General features: G+C 37.4%; 1 protein-coding gene across 1 annotated transcript; it reads right to left on the bottom strand.

Annotated features, from left to right (window-relative positions):
• Positions 1-863: 863 nt before the first annotated feature.
• ido1 (indoleamine 2,3-dioxygenase 1) lies at positions 864-10308 on the bottom strand (the record flags this gene model as incomplete). The annotated part of the gene is made up of 9 exons (XM_079827407.1): positions 10103-10308; positions 9190-9285; positions 7533-7652; positions 7323-7441; positions 3682-3781; positions 3336-3453; positions 3209-3260; positions 2966-3114; positions 864-1324 (listed from the first exon to the last, which is right to left on the bottom strand). The coding sequence occupies exons 1-9, from the start codon at positions 10193-10195 to the stop codon at positions 864-866; spliced, it is 1308 nt and encodes a 435-aa protein (XP_079683533.1). The 5' UTR covers positions 10196-10308.
• Between the last annotated feature and the right edge of the window lie 4388 nt (positions 10309-14696).

Genomic DNA, 14696 nt, shown 5'->3' with positions numbered 1-14696 from the left:
CATGCATGAATGAATCAGCTGCGGCATCATCTTCTGGTTAGAGACGAGAATTTATTTGGCGTAACCTTAACAGTGCATTCTATAGCCGCTGAGCGTACATCGGTTGTATACCCATTATTGCAGTGCACTGTGGGATTGAATGAGTGCACTCGATAATGCCCACTATGGTTTCAGACACCACAACAAATGGCTGTCCCTTCAAATAATGCCCTATTTAAGGGTATGGGGGGGGGGGGGGCGATTTTGGACACAGCTGATGTGTTTATGTCATGTTAGCTTTTCTCACACTATTGGTTAGGTTTAGAGTAGGGTTTAGTGTGAGTGGCACTGTATATTATTTTCAAACGTGGCAAAGTGTTAACCTTTTAGCACCACTCTCTGGACATTTCATTTCTGAATTGCAGCCATATGTACAACAACTAACTTAAAGGTTCAGTAAGTGATTTCTGGGAAACACTGTTGATAGTTGAAATAAACCCAAACAAGCACACCCCTCCCTTCATTACTCCTCCCCCAAAATACACAAACGCGCAATGATAAAAGTCAAAGTCTCTTTATCATAGCTGAAGCGACACAAAAAATAATGCTTCACGAAAAATAAAGCGAAGATGAAGAAGGAACCAAAAGTGTGTTATGGTGCCCAATCCAACGTCAACAGTTTCTAAAAAAATGCTTACTGCACCTTTAATAAAACATCGCCAGATTCACGTTTATCTGTTGTGGATAAACCTTATGAAGTTTTTGTGCCACTCACTGGACATTTCACTTTGAAAGTGTCGCGAAACATGCAAAAAGTAACATAGTATAATTTTTTCCAATGAGCCTGGGTTGTCAAATCACCATTCAAAGATACTTTGAATGTGTTATTTTCTTTCTATTGTGAGCTCAGATGCAGCCTTCTGTATGGCTGTCATCGGTGCGTCTGGCATGACTTGGCTCCCATTAGTACACTGTGAGATGTAGATGTCTTTAGTTTCATCACGCACAGTCTTCAGAAAGATCATAATCCCTGAGCCTCCAGTGCCTCTTTCCTCCAGAGCTGTTGGTGCTTTCCTGATTGCGTCGAGCTCATCGACCGAATCCTGCTTGTTTGCACGGAGCTGTTTGGCACGGGAGGCTGGGATAGTGATATAACGGGTGACAATGTTGATGTGGCAATTCCGAAAGTCCACCAAGCGAGCCACACACTGTTCAAATGTGTGTGTTAGGCGCACATCCTCTTGCTGGAGCACGAAGTTACGCAGGGATGGGCGTCTTGAGATGTCTTCAATGAAACGCTTATGAGAGGGCGGCATGTAGTCCCTCATTCTCCTCAGGAAGGCCCCTGCAGAGCAAAAACAATTTTCAATACAAATGCAAAAGTGTTTTATAAACTGCATTTGTCTTTTAGGTCCCACTTTATATTAGGTCGCCTTAACTATGTACTTACATCAAAAAATAAGTACAATGTACTTATTGTAATGCACACACTTTTGCTGATTTGAGGTGGGATATGGGTAACGTTAGGGACAGGTGTTGGTATGGGTAAATTTAAGGGTAGGGTTAGGTGTAAGGGAAGGGTCAACAGTGTAATTATAAATGTAATTACAGAAATTAATTACAGGTGTAATTACATGCAGGTAATTTTTAAAATGTAAGTATAATGTAAAAACATGTATACACAATAAGTGCATTGTATCAAATTATTAATTAAAATGTTAGTACAAAATAGTTAAGGCCACCTAATATAAAGTGGGTCCGTCTTTTATATTCATCTGAAATTCATAAATAAATACATTATCTGAAAAATATTGGCTTTGCATTTTATATATAGGCCTGTTTATATTAGCATTGAAAATTTTGGGGTCAGTAAGATTATTTAATGTTTTTGTCATTAGACTGCATTTAACTGATCAAAGATACAGTAAAACTGTTATACTGTGAAATATTATTATGATGTTATATTTGAAATAACTGTTTTAAAATACTTTACATTTTCAGCATCATTACTCCAGTCTTCAATGTCAGAAATCTTTATGCTGAATGGCTGCTTAAGAAACATTTATTATCATCAAAGATGAAAAGAGTTGAACTGTGTAATACTTTTGTGGAAACCATGATACAGTTTTTTAGGATTCTTTAATGAATAGAAAGTTCAAAAGTTTGTAAATGTTTCTAATAATTTAAAAATACAAATTCAAAACTGAGATTAATGTTAGATGTATAAGCCTGAAAATTAAATAAATACAAACAATTATCCATGATATTTATATAAATTCTTTATAATACAAAATTGTATTGGTATTGTTGTTTTAACATGCTGCTTTAATTTAAAATATATTATTATTTAAATAAATCAGCATGTTAAAACAACAATATCAAATAGAAAATCATAGTATTATTTTCTATAAAGCAGCATGTTAAAACAACATCAATACAAAATTATATTATTATTTTATCTTTTTTAGTTAATTCAGTAACTTTGACTGGCCAAAAATAGATTTATTTAGTATATAGAATATATTTATATACATATATTGTATATTTTCTAAATTTCGATTACTGTATTGTATTATATTAAATTGTATTGCTTTTTATATTATTGTGTTATATTCATGTTATCGTCTTTATCTCTATGTATGTCTGTACCTTTTGTGCACTGGACTTATTTCACTCCTGTCACCTGATAAAATTCCTTGTGTGTGTAAACATACTCAGCATTAAAGGTCATTCTGAGTGTGCTTGTGATTTAGTAAAATCCTTTTCTAAACACCTCTTTACAGGTTCCCTGGACCCCAGCTTGAAAACCATTGCTCTATAGGCAAGATAAGACTGAAATGATCCTCCTGGTTTATTAATAACAGTATCGCTGGCATGGACTCCTGATGATCCCTGTTATCCAGCAAAATCATCGCTGTAACTGCCAAGCAAAATTTGAAATCAGGAATGACCTAACCATGAGGGGAATTACTGATGATTCTCTTACCGCTGTTGCCTTCATGTTGGACTCCAAGCAGCTCATCGAAGCAGTGTAAGATACTGCTTTGTGCGGCACTGCCACCCGAAAACTCCATTGGCTTCTCGTGAACTCCCTCGTACACGAGACCTTCCGGCATTGATGGGTTATCTTTCCATCTAAAAACCCACATGAAGGACGGTAAAGTTTTATAGATTCAGAAGTTTTTTGAGGGGAATCCAAAAAAGCTGTGAAACCAAAAGTGTGGCTTACCCAGACAGATAGATCCTCAAAATGCCGTAGAATATGGAGGGATCTACATGTTCTGAAACGGTCACAATGAGAATTAAAACCACTTGAATGAACACATAGAGGTCATTTATCATCTAAAAAGTATTACCATGCATCAGTTTAAGAGCCTGTTTCATGCTGTCTATGGCCTGGCCGACAACATCCAGAGCTTTGGTGACCATAGCAACATCATTATAATGGACACCGTTGATGACATCAAGGAAAGACTGTAAGAAACAGCATTACCATGGTATCAGATGGTAATACAGAATGAGTGCCATACTGTAATGATTTTTCAAAGTTGAAAATTGTTACAAAGTTCATATTCACATACTAAGGTATTTGCACTCCAATGTAATTCAACTAATGCTACCATGTATGAATATGAATGATTTAGCTACTATCATGGCTCAGTGCTCTGTCTTTGAACTGTGACATTTGTAAAAGTGTCAGACCTTCAGGCCAGGAACAGCCGCCAACTCCACCATCAGTGTCACCAGAAAAAACCCTCGTACACTTTCTCCTCCAGGCAATGTCAACAACAACTCCAAGTTCCTTACAGGAGGCAAGAACAGTCAGGACACATCAGAACAGCACTAGCTTTAAACTACATCAACGTATTTCAAAGAGTTCTTTTTTGTTATCATGGTGGTGTCTAATTCATGTATTTGTATGGTCAGATGCTACAAAGAGGATCTGAATACACAGAGCATGTTTTACATATTCCACACTGTACATAATGAGATGGCTCCCTCTGCTGGTTCTAAAAATCAATAACATTTAACACACATTTCTAGTAATTCAACAAAATACTTACTCCATGGTAAAAGGTCTGGGAACAATCGGTGTCCAGTTGTGCGTGAAAAAGAAACAAAAACAATTTATAATGCGCTTGTCAAATCTGAAACATAGCTTATTTGTCTAAATACAGGCTATATGTAAATCTTTGTTTGTTTGTTTGTTTTTACTACAAAAAAGAGCATTTACAAGGTTTCTCACATTCACTCAGATGTTGCAATTTAATTTCAAGTTGATTCAGAAGTGACAATTTCTTCAGTGAACAATTTCTGAAAACCTGAATGAAACTTCACAGAACTAATAATATCAGATTCATGAATGAAAGTTTTAAACTAAAAATGGTCAAATTGTGAAACATTACTATAATATCTAATATAATAAAATTGATTACAGTTTTATTTTATTCTGCCAGAAAACAATGCTACTTTTATCAGTGGAAAGGTCAGAAAAATAAATATTATTTTAGCCCGATTGTTGTAGTTATGACATCTACCAGCAGGGGCTCATTATTCATGCTAACAAACCAAACCCTGACCCCTTGGTAGTACACTTGGTGATTCCATGTATACTGAAAATATGCACTCTTAAAAGTGTGTATATATATATATATATATATATATATATATATATATATATATATATATATATATATATATATTATATATAGTTCAGCTAATTGCATGTAATATCAATTTAAACTATAATATATTTTCATTTAATTGTAAATAACATGCGATTATTTGTCGAAAAACTTTGCATTCAGTTCACACTTAAAGGGTTAGTTCACCCAAAAATGAAAATGTTGTCAATATTTACTCACCCTCAAGTCGTTCCAAACCCGTAAGACTTTCGTTCATATTCAGAACACAAATGAAGATCTTTTTGGATGAAATCTGAGAGAATTTGGTCCCTCCATTGACAGCTACAGAACTTCCACAGCAACGCTTCAAAAAGTTCATAAAGAGATCGTAAAACGAATCCATTTGAGCAGATTAGAAAAAAAATTCTGAAGAGACGCGATCGCTTTATATAATGAACAGATTGAATTTAGGCTTTTATTCACATATAAACATTCATGAGATTCATTCTTGTGTTACGCAGCACGTTTGATCTTCAGAAAGAACCAATGAGATTCATTCTTGTGTTACGCAGCATGTTTGATCTTCAGAAAGAACCAATGAGATTCATTCTTGTGTTATGCAGCACATTTGAGCTTCATCAAGAACCAATGAGGTTCATTCTCGTGTTACGCAGCACGTTTGAGCTTCTCAAAAAACAATGAGGTTAATTATTGTGTTACGCAGCACGTTTGAGCTTCAGGAAGAACCAAAGAGGTTCATTCTCGTGTTACGCAGCACGTTTGAGCTTCTCAAAAAACAATGAGGTTAATTCTTGTGTTACGCAGCACGTTTGAACTTCAGAAAGAACCAATGAGATTAATTATTGTGTTACGCAGCACGTTTGAGCTTCTGCAAGAACCAATGAGGTTCATTCTCGTGTTAGGCAGCACGTTTGAGCTTCTGCAAGAACCAATGAGGTTCATTCTCGTGTTAGGCAGCACGTTTGAGCTTCTGCAAGAACCAATGAGGTTCATTCTCGTGTTACGCAGCACATTTGAGCTTCTCAAAAACCAATGAGGTTCATTCTCGTGTTATGCAGCACATTTGAGCTTCTGCAAGAACCAATGAGGTTCATTCTCGTGTAATGCAGCACATTTGCGCTTCTGCAAGAACCAATGAGGTTCATTCTCGTGCACATTTGAGCTTCTCAAAAACCAATGAGGTTCATTCTCGTGTTATGTAGCACGTTTGAGCTTCTGCAAGAACCAATGAGGTTCATTCTCGTGTTACGCAGCACGTTTGATCTTCAGAAAGAACCAATGAGATTCATTCTTGTGTTACGCAGCACATTTGAGCTTCTCAAAATCCAATGAGGTTAATTCTTGTGTTATGCAGCACGTTTGAGCTTCATCAAACCAAAGAGGTTCATTCTCGTGCACATTTGAGCTTCTCAAAAACCAATGAGGTTCATTCTCGTGTTATGTAGCACGTTTGAGCTTCTGCAAGAACCAATGAGGTTCATTCTTGTGTTACGCAGCACATTTGAGCTTCTGCAAGAACCAATGAGGTTAATTCATGTGTTACGCAGCACATTTAAGCTGCATCAAGAACCAAAGAGGTTAATTCTCGTGTTACGCAGCACATTTGAGCTTCATCAAGAACCAGTGAGGTTCATTCTTGTGTTACGCAGCACGTTTGAGCTTCAGAAAGAACCAAAGAGGTTAATTCTCGTGTTACGCAGCACATTTGAGCTTCTCAAAAACCAATGAGGTTCATTCTCATGTTAGGCAGCACGTCTGAGCTTCTGCAAGAACCAATGAGGTTCATTCTCGTGTTACGCAGCACGTTTGAGCTTCTCAAAAACCAATGAGGTTAATTCTCGTGTTATGCAGCACATTTGAGCTTCTCAAAAACCAATGAGGTTCATTCTCGTGTTTTGCAGCACATTTGAGCTTCTGCAAGAACCAATGAGGTTCATTCTCTTGTGTCAAGCATGTTCGCTCATCAATGTTTATATGTGAATAAAAGCCTAAATTCAATCTGTTCATCATATAAAGCGATCGTGTCTCTTCAGAAAATTTGGACTAAACCGTTAAACTCAAATTGATTAGTTTCACGCTCTCTTTATGAACTTTTTGAAGCGTCAAAGTGGAAGTTGCGTAGCTGTCAATGGAGTGACAGAAAGCTCTCAGATTTCATTAAAAAGATCTTTATTTGTGTTCCGAAAATTAATGAATGTCTTATGGGTTTGGAACGACATGAGAGTGAGTAAATAATTACATAATTTTCATGGGTGAACTAAATCTTTAAGTATATTCTTTTAAAAGTATGCTAAAGTGTACTTTTCCCACTTGAGGGTTAGCCCCTGCTGGTAGGTTTTGTAATTGCAGTCTCAGATTGGGTCAAAATAATTGTGTCCAGAACTGCGTGCCCATAATAGAAGCTTTTAAATAGTGTACTGGTGGTTCTGTGCCAGCCAAGCAATTGCTATTGAGATTGAGATGAAGACCCTAATTCAATTATAATTATTTCCACCTAAACTTAAATAAAATGAAAATGATAAGTGATATGACGTGAAGGCCAAGTATGTTAACCCATACTCAGAATTTGTCCTCTGGATTTAACCTATCCAAGTTAGTGCTCACACACATTAGAAAATAACACACACATACTGCAAACAAAAATTGGTTAAAACAGGGCAGGGTTACATATCATATTGTATGGATCAATGAGTTTACCCATCTGGATCTGTTTTCTTCCAGTTGGCAAGGACTGAGTCTGCGTGGATGAGAATTGGGGGCAGACCCAGTCTCCGAGACACCTCACAGAGCGGCACCGACAGATTCCGCGGAAGCACCTGGAATTTCACATACAGTAAATAGTCAGATGGTCAGTTCAGTGGTTCAGTCCTATAAGTGTTCTGAAAGGCATAAAAATAAGTGTTGTACTTTTACTGTTTCTCTCTCTCCCTCCTGCCATATGTAACCCATAGTCATCATGCTCAAAGCCAGACGGGCGAAACGCAGCTCACGATGTGTCTGCAACAAATGAGTCTCCAACAGAGGCATCTGAAATAGGATAATTGAGATGCCATTGAGATGACTTGAAAAAGTGTCCCAATCACCCTGAATTCACCCCTATACTAAACAATCATTATTGGATCATTGGCCCTTTCAGACCCTGCATCCATTCTCAACATCACCATTAGTTTTTTTTTCCTCTCATTGGTATTTAAGTCAGGGTTACAGGATTAGTTTCGAGTTGACAAAACCAAACCAATCTATTCAGGCTTTGTTGGTCCCATGATGCTGATCATCAACTTTCTCTGTCAACTCAGGCTTTGATCCTGAGTTTAGGAATTTAGCTGTGACATCAGCAGTGAACAGCCAATCACACGCTGTGGATCAGTAAAACTGAGATTCACTTCTCGCGAGAGAAGCAGTGTGATTCACTTCACTCTTCTGCAGAAAATTACATGATTGAAAAATATTAAGAATTTAAACAAATTTACACAAGAAAATGGCTGTCGAGGACAACTTTAAGAAAAATCTTATACGTCAATGCAAGTAAAAGTTATGAAGTTAGTTTAGTTGATATATAGAGAGAATTGAACATTTATGCTCACATGTAATTTTTTATAGATTTAGTTATTGAATTTAAAGCTTATTTGTATGACCTTTATATAGGCTATTTATTTTAATATTAACAAAATGCATATTAATGATTGATTTACTAAAATTATACATGTGTAATTGATTAAGGGTATAATAATTACATAAATTATTTTTAAATAATTCAAAATTATTATTATTATTATAAATAAGCATTGTTAAAAGCCAGTGGCTTAAGTCTTTAATAGCCATTAGCTATGTAGTGACCTTTAATTTGGAGTAGAAAAAGGGGGAGTGACTTTATTGCATCAGATATGTGTCACTTTGCTCACAGCTGATTGGTCCGATTTCAGTTTGAGATCTCTTATCCAGAACATAACCTGCCCTGGAGCAGGTTAGCTGTGGAGCGTAAGTTACTATGGAGATGAACACTGCTAAATGAAGCTAAATTTTAAATGAAGCTGAAAGGCGCCATTTATAAGTACACATTAATCTTACACAGTTTAACTTGTTACAGTAATAATCAAAGAGATGTATCTGCTTTATCAATAAAATTCTAAATGAATAATTCTATCAATTACATTTCTTGGAATTTCTTGGATGGTCCAGCTGTTCAGATATGATAAGAAATAATATTAGTTAAAGGGTTAGTTCACACAAAAATGAAAATTAGCCCATGATTTACAGAGCAACATTCACTGCCATTATAAAGCGTGGATTAGCCAGGACTTTTTTTATATAATTTTATTCGTCTGAAAGACTATTTTGGGCCTGAAACTGATTAAACAATGAAATCCCCATAAAGCAATTGTAGTTCCTCTAACTAAAATAAAAGGAAAGAAAGGCAGAAAGGAAAATGAAAGTAAAGGAAGAAACAATCCAATATAACATATAGGAGCTGAAGAATAAAATGTGAAAATTATGATTGTTGTTGTTGTTGTTGTAGGTAAGACACTTTCACTATTGTGTACTTAATATATGAGAGATATCATACATCATGAATTCTGAGGCGCAACGAATGAGAAGAGATGAGTTCTGGCACATTTCTGGCAATGTCCATCCAGGGCTTGTAGTGCACCGGCAGGTCGGTCTGAAACAGAGTAGATGTGTACAGTATTTGTCCATAACACAGTATGTAACATATATGTTCATGATCAATTTACATTTACTGTTATGCAAGTGTGTTTTGATATGAAGAAAACCTATGTATATTTCATGTATACGTCAAATCATGTTATTATGACCTTAACATATATCCATTAAAATATACCATTTATGCGTTTTCTCGGCCAAAGAGTTAAATATGACTGATTACACAGTCCAAAGGTGTACCATGAGGTGTTTTTTATGTTTTACACCAATCATTGAAAGAGATACTAATCCCAGATACTAAACGTGAGTCAAAGTTAACAATTCAAAGACCTTTACAGCTAAAAAATTATCTGCACTGGTAATGAAATTACTGAAGTCAGCTTACTAATTTGGTTTACGTAGATAGTTTTCTGTTAGACCACTGTGTCTTTGAAATGTCCTATTTACAATTAAAGCAAATAGATAAAGGTCACTCAGAAAGCAAACAGTGTCAAAGTGTAATGCTTTATATGCAAGCAATCAGTCTTATTGTATCTTAATATGAATGCAAATTAATAGTTTGTTAAAACATTCCTAGTAACACAGTGACTTGGACTATATCAAGAAATGAAACAAACTGTGGCTTTGTACCTAAGAACAATCAGTTGCTCCTTTGTCATAAATTTACATTTTACAGTTCATTTTCCTAAATTGTACACAGCATAAAACACACCAAAATAGTACATTCTTACTACAATAATACAATATACACAAAAAAAGAAGAAGAAAAAAGGATTAGTTACAACTAATAAAATGCTACAAGGGTAATGACCTACCAGAGGCTCAGGAAGAATAAACCCATAATCCTCAGAGATGTGAAACTTTCTCAGAGACAGTAGTGTCTCTGTATTTTTCACTTCAGTACCCATAATGTTTAATACAATACAAGTGATTGACTCTCTGTTTAGCAAGTGTCGGGCATATACCACTGTCTGCGCTCTATAGCTGGAACTCTCTCTCTCTCTCTCTCTCTCTCTCTCTCTCTCTCTGTTCAACCATACACAATGAACTTTCCTCACTTCCCTTTTCAGAAATCATACGAGTATGCATAAAACCACCAAAGTGCTATAACAAAGGTTGGCATTACCTGTAATGCAAGAGTAATTCTGTAATTGCATTGTGCTATTTTTAAGCAAAAAAAATAATAATAATATATGTTTGGATATAATTATGCTTTCAGAAAGTTATAAATTGAGAGTTATTGTTACGACTAGTACTCTAGGAAGAGAAGCACAGACAACAGTTAACTGGTTTTATTTGCAGCAGAGAAGCAGTGACAACAGGTGAGCAGAAATGACGGTAATGCAAGTTCGGTAGGTTGACAGTAAAATAACAATGCCCTATCTATGTAGGTGGTGATGAGATGGTGAATGGACTGCATTTATATAGCGCTTTTATCAGACCTACGGTAATCCAAAGTGCTTTACATTTGCCTCACATTCACCCATTCATACACCGACGGTGGTGTCAGCCATGCAAGGCGCCATCCAGCTCATCGGGAGCAGCTGGGGTTAGGTGTCTTGCTCATGTACACCTCGGCACTTGGTCAGGTGGAACCGGGGAACACCAACCTTCCAGTTTATAGACAACCTACATGAACCACTGAGCCACTGCCGAATGACTGTGAATGATGAGTGCACACCTGTAAGGTGTGATATAGACAGGTGACAATGAGGAAGGGCTCTTCAGAGGTGCACACGAAGCAGGCAAGTCTTTCACAGGTAGAAAGTCCGTAATCCGCATTGAGACCAGTGACTGAGGTGTGTGCTCATACAGTATACTGTGGTGATTGGCATGCTGATGAGTAGCAGGTGCTGGTGATTAGTATTCTGGCGATTGGGATCGTAGTGAAGGAGTGACGATGGAACCAAGTGAATCTGTACCCCAGGGCCCGTATTCATAAAGATTCTAAGAGCCCTCCCAAAAACTCCTAATTTAGCTTAAAAACTTTTACGTAGGAGTCTTAGCTTAAGAGCTATTCAGGACCGATCTGAGAGCAACTCTGAGCAAGGAAAATACAAAAACTTTTATCTTAGTGAAGAGGCGGGGCTGACCCCGTTGCTACGTTTGACACAGTCTTTTGAAGATTGTGATTGGTTGGGTGTCCAAAAAGGGGAAAAAAGGAGCGCTTTTAAGTATAGGGTCTATTCTAAGCCTTCACTTTGAAATTACAAGCGCAAATTGTCCTATTTTACCGTTCTCTCTTACTCACACACACACACACACACACACACACACACACACACACACACACACACACACACACACACACACACACACACACACACACACACACACACACACACACACACACACACACACACATTATATATGTATATAAATCCTTTTATTATTTACCATGCTGTTAATTTCCTATAAGGTATTTGATTGGCTTAGAATTATAATCATTGTTCCACTCTTTCCAATTACACTGATTGCTGGCATGTCTATTTAATCTGTGGTCTGAAAGTTGGGTTTAATGCAACAAACATGATCCCTGCACGATCTAATCTATAATCTAATCTGTGTCTTATTAAGTCACTGTCCTCCATTGTCTGCAACACATTTTTTCTCCCTCTTGGCTATTTTCTCCGCTGCTAAAGAAACTCTTAAGCCTCTTAAAAGTCCTCAAATTTGACCTTAAGACCTCTTTTAAGGGTTAAGATGCTTTCTGAATTACTTTTTTCTTTACTAGGATTTTTTAGTTAATTTTAAGAGTAAACGCCCACATTTCTAAGAATTTTCTTAGAATTTTGTCTCTAGGAGCTACTCTTTGCATTAAGATTCTTTATGAATACGGGCCCAGGAGGGTAGTAAGATGAAACATGGAAGATAGATTGAATTCTGTATTGTGCAGGAAGTTGCAGTTCATAAGTGATGGTTGACTTAGTGAAGGATTTTGAAGGAGACAATGTATCTGGGACTTAGCTTCTTGCAGAGCAGGTGCAGCTTGATGTACTTTGTAGAGAGCAATACCATCTCCCTGGGCCAGTAGGATGGAGAATCAGTCTGACCCCTCGGGCTGAAGATGATGATGAGCCATGTCCCACACACTCTCTTGCTCTCCCGGAAAAAGTAATCTACCACTGGAACATCCAAAGTTTTCCCTGGACCACAGGAACAATGAGGAATGGTAGCTGAGTATGCATTAAAAAGGTTTTAAGTCAGTGGCGGGTTGCTTGAGAAAGTTTTGGAAATACTTTGCCCAGGCGAGGAACCAGTACCAGGATTTCTAGTGACCGTGACAGAAGGTTCAGGGGAAGCGCCTGATCTCTTGGTCATACCTAGGAGAGTGAAGAACGATTTCCAGATACGGGATGAACTGTGGCCCACGGTCTGAAACGATATCTTCAGGGGGACCAAAGTTTACGGAAAACATAATTAAACATCAACTCTGCCATTTCCATAGCAGTGGGCAAGCTCTTGAGGGGTACAAAACAGCAGGCTATAGAAAATCTGTCTACGATATCAAGAATGTACGTATAACCATCAGAGAGAGGCAGGTTGGTGACATAAGCCCCGTTTCCACCGGAATTACCCGGAACAGTTTGTACCAGGAACTTTTTTTACAGGAACTTTTTTTCCCCCCAGACCTGCTACTGTCTGCATTTCCACTGCGGTCTAAAGTACCGTGAAGATTAGGCAAATTAGTCCAGACACGTGGGACTGCGCACGACTGCTCCTCCCAGTCAGCGACGGACAAGAATAATTTTTGTGCGATACTGTCTGCAACAATAACAAGTGGAGGAGATGCAAGCAGCGCTGCTTTTGCTTGTTATGTATTGGTTTACTAAATATGTAATTAACATGTAGCGACTATGAGTCAGATAAAATAATAACTCAACGGGGAACTGAATTAAAATAAAAGACTCGAATGACACTATAATTTATAAATAATTCAGAATGAATGTTTACACCTTAACTTATTCGTCCGTCGATATGTAAGAACTTAAAGGGGGCTCTGTTAAAGGGAAACATGTATATTTAGCTCAAATGAATGAATTAATGAATTCATAGGGAATTTTGAGTGTCTATTTTACAGCCGAGCAAATGACTCTTCCAGCGTTCATTTGAACGGGCCGTAAATATCAACTCTGCAGCGGATATTTATATCCGAACAATAGTGAAACACTATTTAACAGCCAGGTAACTTAGATCGGCAGTTCAAGACATTAAATTGATAAGCACATAACACAAGAACAGTTATCTTTGAATACAAACAGAACTTTATTGATTACTCTAACACATCAAACTAATATCTAACATAAACACACGCACTCGCACATTCACACGTTGCAGAAAGGAAGAAGGTGAGGAAAGAATAAGTTCTAAGAGAGAAATTATGAAATCCTAAGCAATATATGCATTTATGACACATGACCTGAAGAAACCATTGATCAGGCATTTAACCTCCTATCGTTTCTTAGGCAGGGTTATTACATTTGATCTAATGCACCAGTTCAGCTTGGAATCAAGAGGCATTACTTGCGTTTGTGTCTCGTGTGTCGTCTGACAAGGGGGTTCCCTTTTTCCTGGCTGGACAAGGGGTTTTCCTGGGTCTTTGATTCACTGAAGGTCTGGTCGTGTCTTGGATCGTCTTGGGAAACCAATCACGTGGCGTGTTGGCGGCTGGATGAAAGTCTTGTGGCCGTTGTTTGAAGTTGAAGCGCGCGGTTGGAGACTCGTTGTTGAGAAGACAACAATATCAAACACGATGCCTTTTCATCCACTCATTCAATAGTTACATAATTGCATGAATTGGGAGTAAAATACATGCATAATAGTCACATGTATCAGTTGTAAACACACTAACAAGCTATGTCGAAGGCTATTTGAATGAAAGTCCAATAATCATTAATTTCATGCACTCCATATGTAACAGTTTCTGTGAGCTTGCTTGGAGTTTGAGCTGTGTCATGTGGAGTTCATTTACCAGTCATTGAAAAGACAGAGATCTGGTTGTTTCTTTGTCTTGTGATCACAACGAGTCCTCTGTCCTCTTTGTGTAAGTTTTGGTCACAAGTCCATGAGTAATTATTAACTACAACTGGTAGCTCCGGGCAGAATCGAGCCTCCATCTCTCTCGTGATCGATGGTCGATTTCCTGGGGTCTGGAGCTGAATTGGGCTTTGTGAAGGGGATGTTCATTTGATTGAATAATTTGGAAGATTCATTCATCTATATGTCTGCAGCCATAATTGCTACAAACAAAACGGCGGAAAAGAGACGAGCACTGATACTAAAGTGTATTCTGAAAGCTTGTAAAGCTAGATTTAAAATAAGACAACGTATGTTATTATCAGCTATTACAGACATTGACCGTGCGATTGCTGAGACAATGCGCGCCATCGGACAGAAAGAGCAAGACTG

Source organism: Gobio gobio (genome assembly GCF_949357685.1).
Source record: "Gobio gobio genome assembly, chromosome: 10".
In the NCBI taxonomy this organism is placed as follows: Eukaryota; Metazoa; Chordata; class Actinopteri; order Cypriniformes; family Gobionidae; genus Gobio; species Gobio gobio.
The sequence above is the reverse complement of the archived record's forward strand: the minus strand, read 5'-3'. Positions and strand labels throughout refer to the sequence as shown.